Here is a 23,432-nt window from a genome sequence, read left to right on the forward strand (position 1 = left end):
GACGACAGCTCTGGGTGGTACGTAGCGTTAATTCCCCATTTAAGATATGCGCACTAGAGAAGTCCCCAGCTGCCAAGCGAAGAGCCTGTGAATCTGAACACACCCAGAGTTGCTTCTCTGATCCACACTACTCGGCTCTGGCTGATGGGATCTTCTGCACTGTGGTCTAGTCCTTAGGACTAGCTGGTTTGGGGACTCTCAGGGTTGGGCTTGGTTCATATACCCGTGGGGCACCTGCATGGGACCTGTCTAGCCAAAGGAGCTGATGGGAGCTGATGACCAGGCTTTCCTTATTGTTCCTTTCTGGAAGTTGCTTGTGTGCCTCCCACTGAAACTCCATGTCCTTGTGGATAATCGCAGCATCCCCGTTCACCCCATCCATCACCCGTGGTCACCATGTAGATAAAGGCTGGGTGCCAATGAGCTCCAGTGTCCTCATCTATAAAACAGGATAGCAACTCTGCATCTGCCATGATAAGGTCTGTGAAAGTGCTCTCTGGAAACAAATGGCCTGGGGCCCTTGGTGTTGCTCCCTGCTCCGAGACCGGGGAGGGTGAAGAAGATCCGTGCACTGGTTTGTTTTGTCCTTTTCTGCCATGTCTCACAGAGGGACAGTTAGGACTCTGACACACCATCAGCAAAGAGTAGGCTTATCTGGGATGTACTACGTACCACCTCCATCCCCAACATGTCCGCCTTGTCCATGCCCTCCCTAGACTGGGGCCCTGACACTTGTCTCCACCTTCCTGCACCCCTCCCTGCTCCCAAAACTGCCTAGGTCACAAATGCTGGTGGGGAGCACTGGCCTAGGTGCCCTGCCACAGCACCCTGCCTGCTTTTCCTACCCAGGGCTGTGTCCTGGCTCTCCATACTGCTTAACACACCATCCCCACTTCCGCCAACTTAGATCAAGTGAGAAGTTGTTGGAAAGGCAGGATAAAACAAGGTTGGATAGTTTTTTTTCTTTAGGCCTGTAGTGTACAGTGATGAGGTTAGGAGCATGGCAGGTATCATTGGAAATCCAGCTCTCTGCCAACTCGTGTGCAAGTAGAGATAGGCCACTCAGTTTCTCGGATTCTTACTTCCATGAGTAACAAAGTTGGGGAGATAATGGAAGCTCCCTCCGGTGGCTTCTGTGGGAAGGGCTAGGGTCCAGCTCCTAACTGGGCACAAAGACTCAGTGAATGCTGGCTTCATCATTGGTAGGATTCCTCCGGTACTCTGTTGCCATGGTAACGTCACCACCATTGTCACCAGCTCTTCCTTCTTTTCACTGCGCCAGGTTAGGAAACTTCTGTGCCGCCCTGTAGGTTAGGTTAGGCTTCTTAGCCGAGTTGCCCTGCAAAGCCATAAGACTAAGAAGTGCACCATAGGGCTTGCTAATGCCAGGCACTGGGACTAGCCTTCCTTCCTAAAATAGGGCTGCGTGCAAGGGACATTCCTCACTCCTCTGAGGAGCCCAGTGGAGAGCTTAGATGCACGGTGGGGTACACAGTGGGCTGCTCACCTAGCTTCCTTTGCCATTTGGCCTCTCTGTGCCCTTGTTCCATCGTCTGTGCCCCCTTGAGTTGGGGAGAGTGGGTGTGGTAGCAGAGACAAGGTGCTCAGATAGGGTGGGTGCTTGGTGGCCTCCTGAGTGCTTGACTGTCACCTCCAAAAGGAGGTGGCAGAGATGGGGTGGTATAGGGGTCAAGACCCGACTCCACAAGCTGCATGACTGTGGTGAGTATTCTGGGTGACACTGGGGACCAGGAGCTTTGCAGCAAGAGCAGCTGCGTGCATCTTGGGAGGCAGAGATGACCCACAATTCCATCTTGCAAGAGTACAGCAAGCTGGGCTCTTGGCACATGTTGAGAGGGATCTCGGGTTGGCACTTAAGTTGGTGCTGAGACCATCTCTGGCAGAGGCCCGAGCTTAACTGGCCGTGGCCCCCACAAAGCATGTCAGAAATGCCACCCTTGTGGCGTGGGTGGGCACAGCTCTGGCTGGCAGTCCAGTTGGGCTGTGGGCCTCTGATCCCTCGAGGAGACGGATCACAGGCTGAGCATGCCAGAGGGCTAAAGCAGATCACGTGTGGGGCATGGGCTAGGGACAGACCTCATTGTGGTCGCCACTGCCTTTGCTGACTTCTCTCTGCATAGTTACAGCGTCATTTCCTGGACTTGGGCTGCCAAAGATTCACCCTCACGTTGTTATGAAATGGCCTCCCCTGTGGTGGAGGACAGAGGTAGCAGAGTGAAGCCACTCAGGGGCAGTCCTGTCACTGTGTGACTTTTCTCCGTATCTGAAGGTGGGGGGACCCTCCCCAGAGCAGAAGAGCAGGCCCCTTGTTCTGAGCTCTGCCATGGGAATGTAATGTGAGTTCAAGGTTCCCTTGACCTGTCCCCAGCCTCCAGGTTTTCCGAAGTTTTGAACAATAGCCCAGTACCCTGTGCAGTATTTATATTCCAGGGAGCACCAGACACGCGGCAGGCACCAGCCTGCTCCTCCTTGCAGTGTCCACAGCGCTGAGAGGCACTTCTTCCTTTTGCTCTGTGAGCACAGAAACATCTGGAAGGGTCAAGTGTCCTACCAGGGCACCCAGTACCTCACCACCCCCTTGGTCTTTGGTCCAGAGATCTGGCTGCTAGTGGTTCTGCTTCCTCCAAGGTGAAATGGGTGACCAGCTATGATGTAATCCTTACGCCCACCCTGCCTCCCTGGCCATGGTCACATTCCTGACACTGATATTGTCACAAGCTCCTTTTGCCCCCATTGCACAACATGAAACAAGCATGGGGAGAGCGTGGAGATGTTGGCGCCTTCAGTATCGTCTCCTGGACCTCAGAAGCTCTGACAAGCTCTGGCGTCCTCAGTGCCTCCCTCTTCACAGTGACCCTGGAATGGAGACGGCGCCTCCAGTGTGGTTCCGGGCTGTATTGTCAGATTTTCCTTGGACATCTGTGGCCCCGGGGGACAGATGAGTGCTGCTGAGAGCCCCTGAGCTCCTGAGCCTGCCTCAGCGTGGAGCACTAGTCCAGTACCAGGTCCACGACCAGGTAGGGTACTGGACTTGGAGTGGCCTGAGGTACCATGCTGTTTCCTGCTGAGCCCAGTGGTCTCAGGGTTCTCAACCCCTCCATCCAAGGACCATTCTAGTCCACTAGTTCAGAAGGCAGAGACCTGGAGGCCATGACTGGATTATCAACATTCCTCTTGGGACTCTTTCCTGGGTCTGTCCTATCTGTGCTTAGCCCATGATCTCCTGTGTATTCCAAAATACAGGGACAACCCGAGAAGCAATTGTGTGCCTGTGTCTAAGGCCTGATGCTGACGCTTTCAGTTTGGGGACCTAGCCCCTGACCTCTGCTGCTAAGAACCAGCTGAAACTGGTTGGATTGATGAAAGTCTGGGAACCTGGAGTCACAAGTGTGTCCTGGTATACCTTCTCCCCCACATCTGCCTGAGTCCCATCTCAGTTGCACCCCATGAACCGCCAGGCTAGGTAGAACTCTTGGCCCTGAACCTGCCTGACTGGGACGAAGTGCACTCCTACGAGAGTGAGCCAGTGTGGGAAGGGCAGCAGTGGGAATCGATGTGTATGGACTGTTGAGTGATCCCTCTTCCTATACAGGGCTGGCAGGTGCTCTGTGTCATCTGGGGCTCTTTAGCCTCCCAGCCGCACGTCATTTTGTGGTCCTTCTGGGGGCCATTCCTCAAGCTTCATACCTTCTAGGCATGAGCACCCTTGGGGGGGGGATGGCACCTCCTCCCATCTTAGTGTCCAGACATGCAGGGCACGACAGGCCATGTTAACAGGTGAAGAGATGCTGGCTTCTGAGAAAGCTGAGGGCCTAGGAACAGCGTGCAACAGGACAGCCACCCTGGACAGGGTGCCCTCTCATCCTAGGGCAATGAGCCCAATTTTAAGGGCTATGTTGGGACACAGGGTAGGCAGCAATTAGTCCCTGCCCCTCGCTCTGTAGGACCAGCATCTTTCTGCACCCCTCAGCAGGCTTTGAAGCCCAGTGCAGATGCAGATTCTCCTGTTCCTGTTGGGTCGTCCTTGAGTCCTGCCAACCCCAATGGAAAGAGTGAGGTGTTGAGTGGAGCTGGTTCCATATGCCAGAGCCAGACCTCAAAGTCCCATCAGATGAGTTATACTCCAGCAAAGCCAGCCACGACCATCCCAGAGACAAGAGGACAGCAAGCCTTTCGTGCTTTTGGTGGGAGGTGGTGACTGGGTTTTGCCCCCTGCCTAGGCCCTTAACCCACGGAGCAGTGACAGGTGCTGTCCTCAGGCCTTGTGGGATTGCCCTTGATGTGTTTGTTTCCAGGCACACAGATACTGGAACACAGCTGGACTCACGCTGTGCCGCTAGGGGACATGGAGGGATTGGGGAAGGGGTGACAGTGGTGTCTGAAGAGACTTGGCATTCCCGGATCAGAGTGAAGAGCAGCAGCCTCAGGGACGTGGGCCCCCCCTCCCCCAGCACAGCATTCTGCACGTTTGTCTGTACAGAGCCAGCCCGTGTTGGAATCATCAAAATGTAACTGGGTTGTGGCGTTCAGGTGCTTTACGCAATGTTTATTTGGAGGAGAATTAGGCTTAGAAATATGGGTGTGATCTTCCCGTCACCTATAAGCTGGGGACTGTGAAGTGGAACTGTGAAGAAATTGGAGGCTTGTGAGAAAAACAGCATCCAGTGAAGAATGACCAAGGAACTGTTCTGTTCAGCTTGAAATTCTGAACACACTCAGCACGAGGCAGGGCTGCTGTGGTTACCCGGCAAACCAATGGGACTCAGGCTGGGTTATGAGAAGTGTGAGCTCTGAGTGTGGGGGTGGGGTGGGGGAGAGGTATCTTTGTCTCTGCTGGCTCCCCCAAGTTAGAGTGACTTTCAGTGTGAGACAGATGAGCAGCCGAGGGTGACTTAGAGGTGAAAGATATAAAAGCCCTTTCCTAGACCAGGAGGAGACTTGGGAGAGAGCGTCGCTAAGTACACATGTTCAAATATTTAAAGGCCTGTCACCCTTGTTCCTGGTGAGCTTCTCGGAAGTGAGGACTGATGCATGTTAGCCACAGGGAAGCGGGAGCTAAAGTTAATAGACGCCCTCCCTGGAGGTATGTGGAGGGATTGGAATATGCACTGCAGGCCAACACTCAGATCCAGGGGCCTTGCATGGCCGCCTCCCCTCTGGCCCTACCAAGCTGCCACAGCCAGCCATCCTCCTGCCGGCTGGGTGACTTTGGCAGAAGTCTCTGACTTTGTCCTTTCTTTTCCCTGGGTATGGAATTGGAAGCGTGCTCCACGGCTCCCCTCCACACCAGCCCCCAGCCCCGTCTGTCTCTCTTTATGGCTATGAGAATGAATGAGCTGCAGAGCTCTTGGAGGGAGGGAAGAGGGCCGCTTGCAATACAAAGTAGCAGCCCCTCTTCCGCCCTGGTGGATCCGCTCCGCTCCCCACTGCAAAGTTCTCAGCAGGTCGGCATCTCTCAGGGCCAGGCAGGCTCCTAAAGGAGCCAAGGTGTCAGGCCGTGCAATTAAAACCATTTTGATTGCCTCTTTTATTTGCCATATCTGCTAATTTATTAAATGCCATTATGCCTTGGGCCCGGCCCCAGCTCATAGAAAGCACTGAGGAAGCTGTGAGCCCTTGTGTTCTGATGTCTTCTGCTGGCCAAGAGGGGCTGAGGAGGCCCGGGTATGGTGCAGGGCCACCGCTGGTAATCTGTTCTAGAGCCTGTGTCTGGGGCAGCGGCAGTGGGGTTTAAAAGGCTGGTGGTGTGGAGGGCTGTGCTAGGCTGGGGAGGTGAGCACACCTGACCAGGATAGGAGTAGCTGAGGGGGCGCTGGGACTTCTAGGAGTGGAGAGAACAGGGTACGAGTGTGTGTGTGTGTGTGTGTGTGTGTGTGTGTGTGTGTGTGTGTGTGTGTCTTCTAGGAGTGGAGAGAACAGGGTACGAGTGGTAGTGTGTGTGTGTGTGTGTGTGTGTGTGTGTGTGTGTGTGTGTGGACACGCATGCATGCTTCTGTGGCCTGCTCAGGCCTCCCAGCTACCCACTCACTCACTCACTCACTCACTCACTCACTCACTCTCCCACCCATTCAGTTGCTGAAGAAAAATTCAGTACCCCAAGCATTTTCTGGACCCTAGTAGGGTGGAAGAAACTAGAAGACAGTGAATCTAGTCCCTGAAAAGAACTGTGGCTTTGGTGAAGCCTGGGTTAGCGGCTAGCATGCACTCAGGGGATGTCCTGGCTCCATCTACCCAGGGAGGGCCCACATTTTCCCTTGTGAAAGGCTGGAAAGGTGGAGATGATATGGATGGTATCTGTCCTGAGCCAGACTGGATGGGGATAGAAAGCCCAGAGTGAGGTGAATTTGGAGAAGTCATGGACCTGGAGAAATGGGATGCCTGTGTGAACGTCCTACCTGGGGGCAGAAATGTGTATTTAACCTGATCCATCAGCATGGACACCACTGAGGATGAGATATGGCACAGATATGTCAGACCAATGAGGAATTTGCTGGCAGGGCTATCTTGGTGTGGTCACATGCTGCCTGGGCCTCAGTTTACCTGCCAGACATGCTGGGTGAACTCCTGTGAGTTGAGGATGCCTGAGACAGCCATGGACCCATCTCCCCTATGCTATGGGGCATGTCCTTTCCTTCTGCAAGACTTTACCAGGGCAAGTTCCAGGTAAAATGGCCCTGGAGAAGTGGCCCCAGTGTGTGCACAGGGTTGGGGTGCTATTCTAGGCCATGGAGATATAGCATGAACAAACAGATGTAAATCTCAGCCTTGACAGGCTGTGTATAGACATTAGGGTAGGGCTGTCTCTTATCAACTTCATATGTGGGTTTCTTTGCTGCCCTGAAGTGAAACTCTTGAAAGGCTCTTGGTTGAGGGAGTTACAGAGGAAGCTTGTAACATAGGAGCCTCCTTGGCTTGCCCTTGCTTGGAAATAGGTTCCAACCAGGCCTGGACCACATGAGGAGGCTGATGACCTCCCTTAGTTGGTGCTAGTATTGGCTGGATCCTGATGCCCCTGAGTCACTCTGCCTCGCCCCAGATTCTTCGGCCTTGGGCTGTGTGGTAGCTCGGTCATCTCAGCTGAGACAACCCTCTGGTTTTAGAAGGGAATTTTCTCGAATGCCACTTACTAAGCTCTCTGGCACCCAGCTTTGGCAAGGCCACCAAGGCCTTATGCTTCCTGAATGGATCCCACCTTGGGGATGGGGGTGGTTCCCTGCCCGTTTGCTGCCTCACCCTGGCCATGACCCTGCTCTGACATCAGAGCTGGCTTCCTGTCTTCATGTCCTCCTACCTACCCAGGGCAGGCCTTGTTCCCTGACTCCACAGGAAACCTGTGTCTGCAGTCACCTCCTCTCTCTTGCCCACAGCCATCAGTCCGATCTGAGCTCTGGCCTGGTTCTGCCCCAGCTTGAAGCCTCCCAGAGAGTGTGCGCCGCCGCTTCCCCGTCCTTTTCTGGGTCAGCAGGGGGAAGAGGCGCTCTCCATAGTGGCAGCTGGTGTTCTCGAGGAGTTAACTGGCACCTGGACGGAGAGGGGGCTCAGGACAGGGTTTCCCAGTCTCTTTGGTACCGGGGGCTAAATAGTTCCCTGCGGTGGCCTGTCCTGAGCACTGTGGCTTGGTCAACAGTGTCCCTTGGCCTCTGTCCTCTACACACCAAGAGCATTTTCCTCTGTCCTCTCCTACTTCAGTTGTGACAACAGAAGTGTCTCCAGACGTGTCTGAGGTCCCCAGCAAGCAGGACCCCTCCTACCTGAGATTCACTGGTCTAGGAGGTGAAGGCAGCGTTCCTGAAGCTTGGCTAGGCCTGGCTAGAAGTGACCAGAGCAGTGGTCCAATCTGAACCACACAGTTTAAAGGGAATCTGGCCTCAGAGGCCTACAGAATCTTAAAGGCAGCACATAGACCCATGTGAGGAAAGAGGCATTTTGGAAAAGGGGTCCCGGCAGCTTTCTGTAGGATGGACTGAAAAGCAGGGCCAGGACAGAGGAGTCTAGTATGAGTAAGGGCTGAGGCAGGATGTCTTGGTGCTTGTCAGCTTGGCAGGTAGGTCTCCTAGGGAGTAGCAGAAACAGGAAGAGCAGCCCTGAGTGTCCCAGTCTAGCAGTGTCTCTCATGTCCCCCAGTCATTTGCTGTACGACGAAGCCCAAGCCTCTGTTTTCTTCTTGTCTGGAGCCTCAGGTGGGGCTGGGTCATCTGTAGCCACGAGTGGAATGTTCATGTCAACTGGAGACCCCGAGGACGTGGGTCACACTGTGCATGCCCTGTGGCACAGCAGGTTGCCCGAGAACTAGGGGTGGGGGTCTGGTGGGAGGTGAGGAACCGGTATGGCGGCTTTGAGAGGAGGCTCACCAGGAGTCAGGCTCAGGTTCTGATGTGCTGGGACTGCCTAGATGTCAGCCCGGTGGGACCTCAGGTGGGAAGGAAGATGAAATGCAGGTGTGGCGTTCAGCGCTTATCCTCTAGGTGGAAGAAGGTCCCTGAGCTGACATCTGTGAAGCTTAAAGACCATATTGGCGGACATGGGGTGTGAAGTCAGAGAACCAGTTGGGAGAAACAAGGCCCTGGGAGGCTCTGAACGGCTGAGGTTTCCCAGGGAAATGCTCCTGGTCACCGTAGGCGCTCCCCAAGCTGGAAGTGGCTCTAGCAGCCTGCTCCCGATGAGTAGGATGGAGAAGGCTTTGCCTTGAGGATTCCAGGCCTGGGGTGTAGACACCGTCGAGGCTGCAGCAGCAGGGGGTGGGGGCATCTTGCAGCCCCAGGAGTCCCCAGGCCATGCTCCTCCATCTAAAACAAATACCTGCCCCGGAGGGTTTTCAGTTTCTCATTCCAGGGTCCTATTTCTAGAGACATAAATCTTTGGTTCAAAATCGTGAATTTTCCAGGGTATGATTAATGAAGGAAAAATTGAGATGGCAGCACCGAAAACTGACCGGATTGAAGAAAGTCGGGGTGACAGGCTGGATGCAAGTTTAGGGCATCGCAGGCCAACCCCACAAGCTTCTGAACCAGGCAGGAGCACCACCTAGTGGTCACAGAGGGCATTGGCACACACTCATTCTCTCCGTGGCTTTGAAGTGGTGGTAGCTCCGGGCCTTGTGAAGACCAGAATCCTAGGATCCTTGACCTGGGTCTCACTTGAGGTCGCTCTGGTGCAAAAGCCATTATGTGACCTAACTCTGGTCCCCTACAGATCCTTGAATCACCTGTGGCTTAGTAATAGAGCGTGCGTGCGTGCATGTGTGTGTGTGTGTATGTGTGTGTGTGTGTGTATGTGTATGTGTGTGCGTGCGTGCATGTGTGTGTGTGTATGTGTATGGGCCACCTTTCTGTTTTCCCATTTATCAGAATTCTCTGCGCTCCTCAAGGCCAGCTTAGTTCCGTCACTGCCTGTGTCCCACGGGACCGCGTTCCATTGCTCCTGCACAGCCCCCTGATGTGTGGCCACCAGCTCTCCCCAAGTCACCGCCGTCGTCTCTGCGTGTGCTGCCTGTCTCTTGCCCTCAGTGGCCTCTTCTGGGAACAGCAGCTGTGATGACTGTCAAAAACATTTGTTGGATCATGTCATGCTCAGCCCTGGGGCAGAACACCTGCATTTTCCTACCTTCCAGGTCCTGTCCTGTCTGTCCCCTGGCCGCATTGCCTTTTATCTTCTGCCACATGTCACCACAGCCATTCTGTGGCAGCCACACAGCAGCTTACTCCTCCTTGGCAGACAGGCTTGGTCCTAACTTGAGGCCTTCTAACTTGATCTATCCTTTTTCTGAACATCCTTGCATCTTTACTTATATGGCACACTGCATCTTTTTATTTTATCTGTGCTTGCATTGGTCATGTGTGTGCGTGCCCATGAGAATCTTCTTTCCATCAGGCAGGCATTGGCCAGGACTGTCCACAACTTTCTCCTTGGCCTGGCATTTGAGAACCATGTGCCTGGTTAGAGTCTGTGGCTGTATGAGTGAAGGAAATGTAACTCCTGGGAGCCGATGCCCTTTCCCCTCACCTTGAGTGCCTGAGCATGGATTGCCTTGTCTGTGTGTGTTCCTTCCCCACCGTGAGAGCAGCTGGTGAGCAAGCGGGAGCTGTACTCACTTCAGAGAGTCGGGCAATCAGCACAGTCCCAGCACCCAGTAGCTGCTCAGGAAATGCCTTTCAACAAACAATGCTCCATATTTATTAGTTTTATTAGTTAGGGTTCTCTAGAGAAACAAATTATAGAACACACACACACACACACACACACACACACACACACACACGGGATTTATTAGAGTGGTTTATAGGCCATGGTCCAACTATTCCAATAATGGCTGTCTCCCCCATGGAAAGTCCAAGAATCCAGTAGTTGTTCAGTCTTTGAGGCCGGCTGTCTTTAGAATACACAGCTGGTCTTTAGTATACACAGAATCCTGAAGAAGTAGGCTCTAATATCAGCGAAGGAATGGAGTGGCCAGCAATATTGAGGGCAAGCAGGCGGAGAGCAATCACTCCTTCTTCCATGTCCTTTATCCAGGGATATAGGCTGCCACCAGAAGGTGTGGCCCAGATTTAAGGTGGATCTCAAAAGATCCTCAAAAGATCTGGATTGAGAGGGAGTCTTTCCACTTCAAATAATTCAATCAAGAAAAATCCCTCGCAGGTGTACCCAGCCTCTTGAGTTTTAATCTTGATGTAGTCAAGTTGACAACCAAGACTAGCCATCTAATTAATTAGTCTAGGGAAGGGCCTCTGCACCCTGAAGTTTGTAAGGTCACAAAGCCAGGGTGGGCAGAGCTGACTGGTAAGTCCACACCTGTGACTCAAGTCCTTACCATTTACCCTTTCCCTATTGTGGAAAATTCTTGTCTTCCACCTGCCTTGTGTCCACCCAGCCTTTGGTGACTGCCTCCTCCAACTGGTGTCTCTGACCAGGACAGTGATTGCCTCTTCTGAACGCCTGCAGCTGTTATTTGGCACCACTGTATACTGGTAGATGCTGCATTCTTACTGATCCCATTCAGCTCCATTCAGAATGGAGGCCCCTGGAAGGCAGGTCTCTAACGTGGCTGTAGCTTTTCTGGTATAGGACACTGTGCTGTAGGTACTCAATAAGTATTGGCTGACTGATGGATTGGCTCCTCAGACTCCGCACACTTCCCTGGAGCTCGGAGGGAGCAAAGAGTGTCGATTAAACAGAACATAAAACAGTGCAGGTGTGGAGGCTTGCAGCTGTGAAAGGGATGCTTTCCCAGGTTTTCAGTCAGCACTCCAGGGGTGCTGGAGAAGGGTTTACAGGTCCATCGTGCACACAGTCGGCTTAGTTCCGTGGATGGTGAAGTGTGTCGACCTCACTGCTTTAAGAAAATACCTGACAAAAGCCACCGCAGGGGATTTTTGTGGCTCACAGTCTGAGGGGACAGCCCATCAGGGTGGGGAAGGCATGGTGGTGGGAGCGTGGAGGCAGCTGATCACAGTGTGCCCTATAGTCAGGGAACGGAGAGCGAAGGATGCCGGCACTCTCTTCCTTTCTCCATTTATTAGCCTCAGACAGGAGGGTGCCGTCCACATTCAGAGTGGATCTTCCCCTGCAGTTAAGGCTCTCTGGAAATACCCTCATCGACCCACCCAGAGGTGTGTTTCCATGGTGGCTCCCACAAAGGTGACATTGAAGATTCACCAACATGGGAAGACAGCATGGACTCCTACGTCCTGCCCCTTAGCCAGCCCATGAGTACCTTTTGTTTTTTTTTACCCATGAACTTGCTTTTCAGATTTCAGAGAACAGTGGGTATGTGGCCCTTCTGTTCAGGGTAGTGGGAGATACCCACCGAAGTCCTGGCTCTCGGAGCCAGTGCCCTGGGTCCTCTGCCATAGACCAGCCCTTCCTTCTCCAGTCACAGCCCCACCCCCAGCCGCCATTCTGAGCCTCCAGTCTCTGCCCAGAGCAGTGACCTGAGCTGCATGCTTGTGTATCTTTCTGTTTTTCCCTTTGTCTCATTTAACTTGCTCTTCAGAGAGACTTTGTGAGGTTTATGAAGCTGCCTCGTCCCATGTTCAGGAGGGGAAACTGAGGCATGCAGTGGCAAAGAGGGTGTGTCACAGGCTTTGGATCTATGATAGTGCCTGCCTTTTTACAACCTTTTTGTAGCTCCACATCAGGGGTGGGGCCTTGGGGGGTTCTGGGAGATGAATTCAGGAGCAATGCTGGTCTAACGGGCTTCTTCCCTCCCCAGCTCTGTGGCTGCGGGCTGCTTGGAGTGGGCATCTGGCTGTCCGTGTCCCAAGGCAACTTTGCCACCTTCTCCCCGAGTTTCCCTTCGCTGTCTGCGGCCAACCTCGTCATCGCCATAGGCACCATTGTCATGGTGACGGGCTTCCTGGGCTGCCTGGGGGCCATCAAGGAAAACAAGTGTTTGCTCCTCAGTGTAAGTTGGACCCCATGCCCCTTCCTTGCTTCCTGGGGCTCCCTAACCTAAGTCTGTGGAAATTGCTTCTGTAATGCTCTGTCCCTCTCACTCTCTGGCATGTGGTCTGTCTGGGTTTGCTTAGGAGTAGGTGAACCCTCCCAGACCTGGAACCCTGCCCACCCCTCGTCTCCCCTCATTCTCTGTCAGCACCCACCCCTGGCCATTGCCACTATCCCGAACCCATGTTTGGACTTACATTTCCAGTTCTTCATCGTGCTGTTGGTCATTCTCCTGGCTGAGCTGATCCTGCTCATCCTCTTCTTTGTCTACATGGACAAGGTAAGCCTGCAGGGCGAGCAGTGTGGGAGGTCACACAGCCCCGGGGATGGGCCAGGCCAGGGGAGACATGGCTGCAGAGCCTGCCGAGTGCTATGCAGGAGGCCTGAGGGTCCTGCTCTAGCCACCTCCCCTCCCCATCTAGAAACACTGCTGTGTGGGCTGGGGAGGAAAGCCTGGTCTCAGCCACCTTGTGGTGTCGCCCCTGATCCGCCAGGTGAACGAGAACGCCAAGCAGGACCTGAAAGAAGGGCTGCTGCTGTACAACACCGAGAACAACGTGGGGCTCAAGAATGCCTGGAATATCATCCAGGCTGAGGTGCGGCTCCGGTCTCTGCATGGCCCGGGATGGGGCAAGCCTAGGGTACCCGGGCTGTTGGGCGACCACTCCCACTGGGGCATTTGCTGAAACTCGAAGGGTCAGACAATACCGTGGGATAGGACTGGGGAGCGGGGAGTACCGGAGGTGCCATGACCTGCACGCAGGAGTGGACAGGCCTGAGGAACTGTAGTGAGTGGTTAAGCTTTGTGATGAAGGATAGGAGTTACCAGATCGTGTTTGCTCAGGAGACAGCTTCTGATATTGACTCCATTCCCCAATGCGTACCCCACACAGACCCTGGGAGGGAATGGCGGGTGGACGGGCTGGCAATCGGCTAGGGAGGGTCCACACCACAAAGCAAAGAACTTAAGGTGGGGCTGAGCACATATTGGGCCGGGCTCTCTTGGCCCACATGGTGCCCAGCCCCAAGGGACAGCAGCCTTGCCCCACCCCACTGGTCTAGGAAAGAGGAATGCCTTACTACCTCTGGGGGCTTGCTGCAGCTCAAAGAAGAGACAAGAAGAAGCTCCTTTTCTCATTCCTGCTCTTGGGTGGCTGCCTTTGTGGGGTTGGCCTGAAAGAGGAAAGCCTCAGAAGATGGGGCCAGCAGTGGCGTATCGGGCCTCTCTTCCCACAGATGCGGTGTTGCGGAGTCACCGACTACACAGACTGGTACCCAGTGCTGGGGGAGAACATAGTTCCTGACCGCTGCTGCATGGAGAACTCCCAGGGTTGTGGGCGCAACACCACTACCCCCTTGTGGAGAACGGTGAGGCTGGGGAGCTGTGCCTCAGGCTCACTGATCCCAGGAGCCTGTGTACTGGGTGGGCTGGGCTGCAGGAGGGACGGGAGTTAGTTCACTGTGGGATGGGGAGAGGGGTACGCTGGAGTGAAGCCAGCGGCTGTGTGTGTGGGGTGGGTGTGTGGTGTGTGGTGTGAGTGTGTGGTGTGGGTGTGGTGTGGGTGTGGGGGGGGGGTGGTGGGTGTGGGTGTGTGTGTGGTGTGTGTGTGTGTGTGTGTGTGTGTGTGTGTATACATGCACGCATGCGCATGTGTGCTGGCACCACAGTTGGGAGTCAGAAGGGGAGGGAATTAGACGGGTTGAGGCTATGCAGCTGGGATTTGCAGGTGGAGCCTGGGGGTTGGAGGCTGATACTGGGGGTGGGGGCGGGGCGGGGGCTAAGGGGTAGTAAGGTAATGGAATTAAGAGCACAGACAGGGACTAGGGCAAAAAAATGTGGGGCCAGGCCGCTGGGAACTCCGCCTTGTGCCGGGACCTTATTAACCCGTGGTTCACTCCCCAGGGCTGCTATGAGAAGGTGAAGCTGTGGTTCGATGACAACAAGCACGTGCTGGGTACCGTGGGGATGTGCATCCTTATCATGCAGGTGAGGGGCTCCAGGCTCACCGCACGTGCTGGGTACAGTGGGATGTGCATCCTTATCCTGCAGGTGAGCGGGCTCCAGGCTCACCGCACGTGCTGGGTACCGTGGGGATGTGCATCCTTATCCTGCAGGTGAGGGGGCTCCAGGCTCACCGCACGTGCTGGGTACCGTGGGGATGTGCATCCTTACCCTGCAGGTGAGGGGGCTCCAGGCTCACCGGCCTCTGGGCGGGTTAGAGCCTGAGCAGGGCTAACCCGGTGCTTACACAGCCTCGTGTGTGAGGGGAGCAGAGTGTCCAGGCCCAGCCGTGAAGCCATCCCCGTGCTGGAGAGCTCTGAGTGAGGTCACAGGCAGTGAGCGAGGTGGTACTCAGTGCTAAGTGGGGGCCTGGACTAGATGTCGGGGCCAGTGTCATCCGACTTGCTTTCCGTGAGAGCCACAGGTACGCAGTGCCCTGGGTCATCAGCTTTAATAATGGGACACGTGGCACCCCGGGTGACGGCACGAGTGGCCTCTGCCTGCACCTCTGTGTCTCCACCTGCTTTCAGCATTCTGGTTGAGGAGCATAAATGAGATTTAATGTCGTTTAAGATGCCTATGCCCAAAGAAATCACTTCACATATTCTAGAACCCAACAAGGGGTTGGCATGGGTTCTAATGCCCCCTACCACCCTGTTTCCGTCCTCGCTCTCCTACCTCGGCTCCTCTTACCAAGTGGAGGGTCAGGTCCTGTATGCACTCTGCCTTCTCCCCAGGCCTCTGAAAGGTTACATGGGAGTACCCCGGGGGTGTGTGGCCTTCTGCACACTGTGACTCAAAGGGCCTGGACTACATTCTCTATGTGGAGTTTCAGCTGGGCGTCCAGAAGAGTCTCCGAGACTGTGCTTTCTCTGTTTCCTGGCTCACTTTCCAGCACACTGGGTTATGCCCACTCTTACACTAGATTCTCTAGAACAGTCCCAAGCTTGTGAAACTGAGGTCAGACCCCAGGCCACTAGAGCATCCCTTTCAAGTCCTTTCCTTGTCTTTCAGATCCTGGGAATGGCTTTTTCCATGACTCTGTTCCAGCACATCCACCGGACGGGTAAAAAGTATGATGCCTGAGCGTTTGGCAGCGCCCGGCCCCACCCGGACACTGTTCGTGCCAGGGGAGAGGACCTGAGTCTGCGTCTCCTGTCTGCCCTCCGATGGCCACCCTGCTCCACCCGCCAGCCTGCCCTCCCCTGCCCACATCCTTGGCCTTGGACCTTTTGGAGGGCAGAGGCCCAGGGAGGAGGCATCACACAGAGACCTCAGGGCTTGGGCGCCTGGATTCCCGCACCTGCATATTTGCCAAAGACGCCAGGGCGGGCAGGGTATCGAGGAGGAAGCCCCTGCATTGATGGGCTTCTGTCCCTGCCCTTCCTCACGCTGACACTTGTCCTTGTGTGGGGTGGAGAGTCTGCCCCACCGAGGCCACTGCCTTCCATGGCTGCCCAGCCAGAGCGCCGGCCAGGGTGCAGTGTGGCACCACCCGGTCGGGTCCCCTGGAGCACCCTGCCTGGGTTTTTATACTATAGTGTAACTTTTTTATTTTACTCTGATTATGATTATTCAGGAATATTATCTCTCAGATAAGTTTAGGATTAGCTTTCTGATTTATAACTTTTTACTGTGTTGATTTCCATAACGGTTTGAGTTCCCTTTTCCTGTGGGTGGGGATGGGCAGGGAGCAAGGACCCCCATCCACTTTCAGTGAGGACACGTCACTGTGCAACACTCATGAGGCTCGAGGGTGAGAAGTGCCAGGTTTCCTCCCAGAACTCACCTCAGAGAGAGGGTGCAGCCATGATATGGGGCCCTGCCAGGCCTGGCAACCATGGGCAAGGCCAGAAGAGACAGGTGTGATATAAAGCATGGTGGGGCGTCCTACTCAGGGGTGATGGGGTGGCGCCCGAGTTGGGGAGGCCACATCTGTAGGGGATGCTTGGGACGGGGTAGTGAAATGCTTTGCTGGGGGGCGGCAATCTGACCAGTGTGTATCATTTCCTTCCTCCTCTCTCAGTCCTCTGCAGGCTTCCTTCCTGACCCACATGCATCCTGCATCCCAGATGGTCACTCTCACACATTCCTGCTACGGATTCCTCTGGTTCAGATCCCACTCTGCCCACCCTGTTCTGGGCAGTGGAAGCGGACGTGTTCAGCTTCCCAGACTGAAACAGAGTCTCAGGACTACCAGGAGGGGAGGCAGAGTTGGCATCTGTGGCCAACCCGAGCAGACTCCCTCAGTTGCTGACTTCCCAACTGAGGGGAAGGGGAAGGGCCATGAAGGTCTCAGGACCCTCCCTCCTTAGGATCCATTGCTGTCCACATTGGGTGGCAGGCATCACATCCCACGTAACCTCAAAGAGACAAGACCCAGAACTGAGAAGTCAGGCTCCCATTGCCACAGCAGTACCGGGAGAAGGCCCTCATTTTGGACGCCCGTGCTGGGTGGAGGAGATGGAGGCAGGCCATATTCCCAGCTGTAGCCGAAGTTCTGCCAGCACGGATGCCCAGTTTGCCCCTCCGTGAACAGAGTAAGGCTGTGGGACTGGCCCAGCAGCCACCTGGGATCCAGAGTGCCACGGGCTGCATGTGGCAGCTGCTTCCCCTGCCATTTGACTCCTTACCACCATTTCCCACCAGGCCAGGTCTTCCCCCCACCCAGCCACACCACCCAGCCAACCTATAACCTCTCTGACTACCTGAATAACAAGACAGGGATGTGGAACTTTCAGTGTGTCCAAGATTCAAGTTTTGGGGGTGAGAGAGGATAGCAGGGAACTCTAAGCAAATTGGACAGAGTTTGCCAGTTCCAGGAGATGGAATTGTGTTATTAGGGGAACGACAGCCAACTCCCTGGGGACCCCAAGATACAGAGTTCAGGTAGACCCATTCAACAATCAGAAGAAAAAAATGTGGCGCCTGCTGCGTAACGGGTTGGTGTGGGTGGAGTGGGTGGGTTTGTTTATGTCTATCAATGGGATTTTTAACTTCCATTAATATCAACAGTGCATCTCCCCGTACACCGGGAAGGATTTAGCCTCCCTGCCACCTCAGGTCTCTAGAGTGAGTGCTTCAGGGTGGTGCTAGTCCCCAGAGCTGCAGCCGAAGTTCCCCACCCTCACCAGCCCCACCTCAACTGTCTATTCAGCAGAGCCAGACCACAAGTCCCAAACTGCCTTCTTGCTTTAGCTGTGGGTGGCTGTGCCGTCATCTACAGAGTCTACATGGGCCAGAGGTCTCCATGCACAGGGCGGGTGTCCTGAACCCCTTGCCTGTCTCGGGGAATGGCCCCCATACACTAGACGGCCACACCAGGTGAGGCCAGCTCTGATCCTCTTGGCTGTGAGCTCACTGAGGACAGTCCCGCCATGAGACCTCCCTCACCTGCTCTTGCCTTGCCTAAGGCAAAGCTGTTTCCACCAGGTCCCACACGAGCAGTCTGCAGACCAGACTCAGAAAGTTTGCAGGTGACGTCAGGGAAATGCCCGGCCTAGCTGTGGCATTTCTCCACAGCCGGCGAGCAGAGGGCCTCAGTGGGCAGGGTCTGGAAACGGCTCTCAGGTGCCCGACAGGTGTCAAGGCGCAAGTCTCCTGTGCCTCTGCTCTTGGAGCTTGAACAGTGCCATCCTGTCTCTGGGCCAGCACCTCAGCTCTTCTCCCCCTCGCCCATGTTCTGGCCTCACTTAGAACTGAGTGGCTAAGCCTCCAGGCACTTGAAGTGGATGGAATTGTTGCCCCCTTCTCTGGCCCCCTGCCCACCCGCTGGTGGCGGTGCTAACGCAGGACATGGCACAGGAAGGGGAGCCGGGTGCCAGGTGCTCGGGGTCTGTTCCGTGCCCCTTAGCCCCGGGGTCCGGTGTCCCCTCCCATGTTCCTGTTCTCTCATTTCCCTTCCCTCCTCCATGATGGTGGGGTCCTGGCCTCCTCTCCCTCAGTGGGCATTCGGAGGAGTCCGGCCTTTGGGCCTCCACCTGCCTTGCTGTCCCTGGGTGGCCAGAGAGCCAGGAGTGCACGCTTATCGGTTTCGAATGCACTTTTTGCTTGCAACGCCTTGTCCGCATCTCCTACGTCCCAGGCCCCGCTTTAACGAACACCATGTTTTTAGCATGTTTTTAAATAAAAACCGATAATGTGTCAAAAGCACAAGCAGACTGTTACTCAGTGGTGTGTTTTCTTCCCTGAGCCGTGACCAGGACCTGTTTCATGTAGCTGTTGGTGGAGGGACCCAGTAGAGACCAGACAGTCCCCTGTAAGAGGACCTCATCTCTTTCTCGTGGCCCGGGTGTCAGATTTGCCAAAGAGTGAATGGATCTCTGTCCCCTCTGTGGAGGCCTGGAGAATCCCTCACACACCTGTCTGGTGACTGATGCCGAACTAATCAGGGTTTCCAGTGACTCAAGCCTTCTGTATTCCACCCCAGTGACTGGTCACCAGCAGTTTGATGGTCCTGTGGTCAGCTGTGGGAGGAGTGAGAACCAGAGAACCAGATCCTGACTTCCGGTGGGGAAGGCTGTCGAGATAGGCACACCGGTGCCCCAACCCCTCTGTTGCTCCTGAAGGTGCCTTTGAGCCTGCTGTCTTTTCCAGGAGTGTGAGGACCTCATGATGTCATTTGGCCCAGGTAGCTCCAGACAGCCTCCAAGAAAAGCCTGGACACAAGAGTCTGTGAGGATGGTCACGGGGGAGGCAGAAGCATAAGTTGACTGGCAGGCATGTCAGCCAATCCTGCGGGCCTCCGTGCTTCCCTGGTGTGGGAGTCTCCTGCTGCCCCAGTTGGGTTCTGGCTTTGGGGCTTTCTCACACTGTTGCAGTGAGAAAATGCAGACGAGGGCAGGCCAGAGTTCTCTTTGCCCTGGCTCACTGGGTGCCATTATCTCCAGTGAGGAGGCAGAGATGGAATGAACAAGTAAGTGCAGGAGTTTGGAGGCTGGGATGGAGGTGGGGCAGCTCCGAAGCCCTCCAGATGTGCATCAGTGTCTCCCTCCTTCAAGAGAGTGGCCATGTTGACACCTGATTGTCCCAAAGCATCAACCTGCGATGGCTTGCTTCCAACATCTCCAGGACTTTATCTCAAGTTTTGGATAAAGTCCAAAGGTCCAGCTAGAATGGCTTCTTGTGAACCTCCCCAGACTTATCCAGAGCAAGGAGCCAGATAATCTCTCAACTGTCGAGGGCCAACTGGGTCATTGGAATTGGCAAGGAAGCCACTTCTCATCTGTCCATTTGCTCCTACACCTGCCGCCAGGGTGTGGCCACATTTGCTAGTATCTGCCAGGTCAGTGTGCTGTCTGCTGGTGGTTCATAGGTTTTAGACACAATAACCCCTTTGTTAGTACATTGGGTAAATGAGCCAAGGCAATTAGTCAGGGGCCTTCTGGAGTCTTCTAATGACAGGTCTAAAGTTAAGAGGATAGGTCCTTGTAGATCTTGTTAAATAAGAAACACAAGCCAATGCAGAGATGAAAGCCCAAGAGGTCAGAGTAATAGCTAAGCACTAAAAACTGTACCCTTCATTGCCTCTCCTGTCATTCCCTCTGCAAGAGACCTACTTCCTGTGTGTTTGTCCTTTTTTATTGACTTTCTGTTCTGCCTTCTCATTGGTTGTAAACCTAACCACATGACCTCCTTGTCACTGCCCATTTATATAGACCTCAGGTCTTCTACGCTTGGTATTGAGATTAAAGGCGTGTGTCTCCATGCTGGTGGTATCCTTGAACACACAGAGATCTCTGCCTGTCATGTGATCAGGATTAAGGGCATGTACTACCACTGCCAGATTTCTACTATGGCTTACTATTAGCTCTGACCCCCAGGCAACTTTATTTATTAACATACAAATAAAATCACATTTCAGTACAAATAAAATATCACCATAGGTCCTAGCTCTTCTCTCCATGGGAGGGAATGGCTTAGATCCCTCAGAGGACCCCTCAATTAATCCCCCATTAGCCTATGATGTTGGAGAACAGCCTCCCATCTGTGCTTTGTGAAGGCAAAAAAGGCCAGCTCAGGAGTCATAGCTAAATAGGTCTGACAAGACCTGCTGACAGACCTTAGAAGCCAGACCAGGGTGGCACAGATAAGATGTCAAGTCACTCACAGACATGAATTCAAACTTACGTGCAGTACCTACTACAAGGACTGGATGCCACAGAGCCTACCTTTGTCCACAGAGCCAGACATGTCATGGGGCCACAGGAGAGGCCACACGATTGCACTTCAGTACTAGTAATGGTATTCTCAGGGTTCAGGGTGGCCATGGGGGCCAGGCAATGACCCCCAACTTGCCTGTTGAGAGCCCTTCTAGGGGATACTGTTGAGGCTAATCGAGGAATAGTTAACTTGGCCAGGAGTGCAAGGGGGTGTGTGAGTACAGTGGGTAGAAGGGGAGTGTCTGCAGGGACAGACTCCTCTCCTCTGTACAACCTCATGAACAAGCTCAAGAACCCAGACTTGCATGCAGGAAGAATAGAACTTCTGAGGTTTTAAGACCCAATAGAGGTGTTTAGCCTTGGCCTCCAGTGAGATGTCCGGCTGCAGATGGAATGTGGTCAGAGGGAGAGAGTAGCTACAGGGGTCCTGATGGGAGATGAGCTCGGGGATTAATCAGATCTGCTGGAGGAGAAACATCATTCACCCCACAGCTCACTCAACCTGGACAGGCGGTGACTAATTCTTTGCACTGATAGGTGTGTGTATTCGGTACCTGGAAGGAGCACCTTAAGGAAGGAAGGGTTCGTTTGGGCTCACAGTTTGGGGGTGCAGCCCCTCCTGGCAGCCAGGCATGGCGGCAAGACGTGAGGGAGCGGGTCACATTGTGTTTGTAGTCAGGAAGCAGAGAGAATGTTGGTGCTCAGCTGGCGCTCTCTTTTTAATTTGATCCAGGATCCCACCCATGTAATGGTGCCATCCACACTCAGGGTGGGTCTTCTCCATTACATCCTCACAGACACGTCCAGAGATATGTTTCCATGGTGATTCTAAATCCCGTCAAGTCGACACTAAAGATGAATTGTCACAACAAGAGATTGCATCGTCTGGCCCCGAGTGCAGGAGGGTGGCAGAAGTTCTTGTGTTGTCGACACAGTTGGATCTCTAGCCTGGCTAGCTCAGTGGGTAGAGCATGAGACTCTTAATCTCAGGGTTGTGGGTTCGAGCCCCACCTAATGCAGAAAGGAGTCCGGGATAAAGTCAGGTTTATTCAATACACTGCAGTCATGATACAGAAACGAATCAGTGGCGCTGCTGCTGAGCCAGCTGTTAGCACCTCTCCTCTCACTCATCAAGGGAGATGGGGAAAGTCGGGAGAAGGTCACTGAGCTGTGGCTTCAGCAAGCCCTCCACAGTCCAAGGTCGGGGGCGGGCACCTCTTCTCCCTAGTTTTTATGCGGTCATATCTCCAGAGAAGACTACGCCCATTGGGCCAAGCTGCTCTAATACAATTGGTCATCAGACTGAATTCCCACATCTCTCCATGTGTCTGTATTGAACTTCATACTTGCAAAATGCTCCCACAAACATTCAGGATCCTCCTGACCCCAAACATTTTCCTTGTCCTCATGCCTAAGTTTCACCATTAGAGATATACCATGGAGGGTGGCAGGGCCATAGTTTGGGAATTGGGAGACCTGGATTCACTTCCTGGATTCTGCACCTGGTGTCCATGGGAGCCTCAACAAGTCTCTGAACTTTTCTTGATTTTTGCCATCTGCTAATTGAGAATAATGCCCATCAGACATATCTATGACGGTGGCATAAAAGAATTCATATTCCATGAAGCTTTATCTAACATAAAGAACAAAATCATGGGGGTGGGGGAGATGGCTAGTAGTTAGGAGCGCTTTCTCCTCTTGCAGAGGACCCAGGTTTGGTTCCCAGCACTCACGTGGTGGCTCACAACCTGCTGTAATTTCAGTTCCAGGGGATCCAACACCCTCTTCTGACTTATGTGGGCACTAGGCACACATGTGGTGCACATACATTCATGCAGGAACGACAATCATACACATAAAAATAAATCAATCTTTAAAACATGTTTAAAAGGATAAAACCATGTCATTGTCAGGAAAACGGTTAGATCATCATATTAAACAAGACAGGACCATACAAATGTCACACATTTTCTCTATTTGGAATCTAGATTTTATTAAAAGATATAAAAGTATAAGGTGGACTCTAGAAAAAGGAAGGGGGCCAGTGAGAGGGAAAAGGGCACACGAGAGGGTGATGGAGGCATGACCAGAATAGGACCTAACCTCTCTTTAATACACAATTAAAATTAGGGGGCCTGGAGAGATGGCTTAGCGGTTAAGAGCACTGGCTGCTCTTCCAGATGTCCCAGGTTTGATCCCCAGCAACCACATGGCAGCTCACAACTGCCTATAACTCTAGCTGCTGGGAAACCTATGCCCTCTTCTGGCTTCTGCAGGCACCAGGCATGCACATGGTAAACAGACACATGCTGGCAAAACACCCACACAAAAGAAAAATAGTAAGGTATAAAGGCATTAACTTGTGCAAACACCAAGTCCGCAAACTACGGCAGGGTCCATAGAAAAGCACCATCCAGGCTGAAAGCCAGGGACACAGGAGGGTGATGTGGAGAGGGGAGTAGGTGCTTTGAGAGAGAGAGAGAGAGAGAGAGAGAGAGAGAGAGAGAGAGAGAGAGAGAGAGAGAGAGAGAGAGAGAGAGCTGAACAGACCCCAGTGGATAGGCGTCCTGGGCCTCAGCTCAGCTCCGGCTGGCTCAGCACCACCACTCAATAATCCACAGAAGTCAGATTAAATAAATGTCATTCGGACGCAAACGTATTGGCACTGCACTCGTCCCTCCAAGCATTCAGCAAGATCGGGAGGCGACCTGGGTTTTGCTGAGTCTAATGACAGTCATGAAATGACCTCTATTGTCTTCTTAGCCAAGAAAAAGAACAATGCTCTGCAGGCCTGCAGGCCCAGC

The 23,432-nt window shown here is 53.8% G+C and overlaps 1 protein-coding gene across 9 annotated transcripts in view; it reads left to right on the plus strand.

Annotated features, from left to right (window-relative positions):
• The window catches only part of Tspan9 (tetraspanin 9), a 180,664-nt gene extending 162,031 nt beyond the window's left edge, over positions 1 to 18,633 (plus strand). For 8 of the 9 annotated variants that reach the window (XM_037204119.1, XM_037204117.1, XM_028881529.2 and 5 more), the window contains 6 exons: positions 12,233 to 12,424; positions 12,671 to 12,745; positions 12,960 to 13,061; positions 13,702 to 13,833; positions 14,369 to 14,452; positions 15,482 to 18,633. In XM_037204119.1, the coding sequence (XP_037060014.1) occupies positions 12,233 to 12,424; positions 12,671 to 12,745; positions 12,960 to 13,061; positions 13,702 to 13,833; positions 14,369 to 14,452; positions 15,482 to 15,553 (657 nt within the window). In that variant the 3' untranslated portion in view covers positions 15,554 to 18,633. Of the gene's footprint in view, positions 1 to 12,232; positions 12,425 to 12,670; positions 12,746 to 12,959; positions 13,062 to 13,701; positions 13,834 to 14,368; positions 14,453 to 14,580; positions 14,892 to 15,481 lie in introns of all 9 variants that reach the window. The other variant, XR_005091173.1, reaches the window with a different exon arrangement.
• The last annotated feature ends 4,799 nt before the right edge of the window (positions 18,634 to 23,432 follow it).

This window comes from Peromyscus leucopus, chromosome 3, assembly GCF_004664715.2.
Source record: "Peromyscus leucopus breed LL Stock chromosome 3, UCI_PerLeu_2.1, whole genome shotgun sequence".
Taxonomy (NCBI): Eukaryota; Metazoa; Chordata; class Mammalia; order Rodentia; family Cricetidae; genus Peromyscus; species Peromyscus leucopus.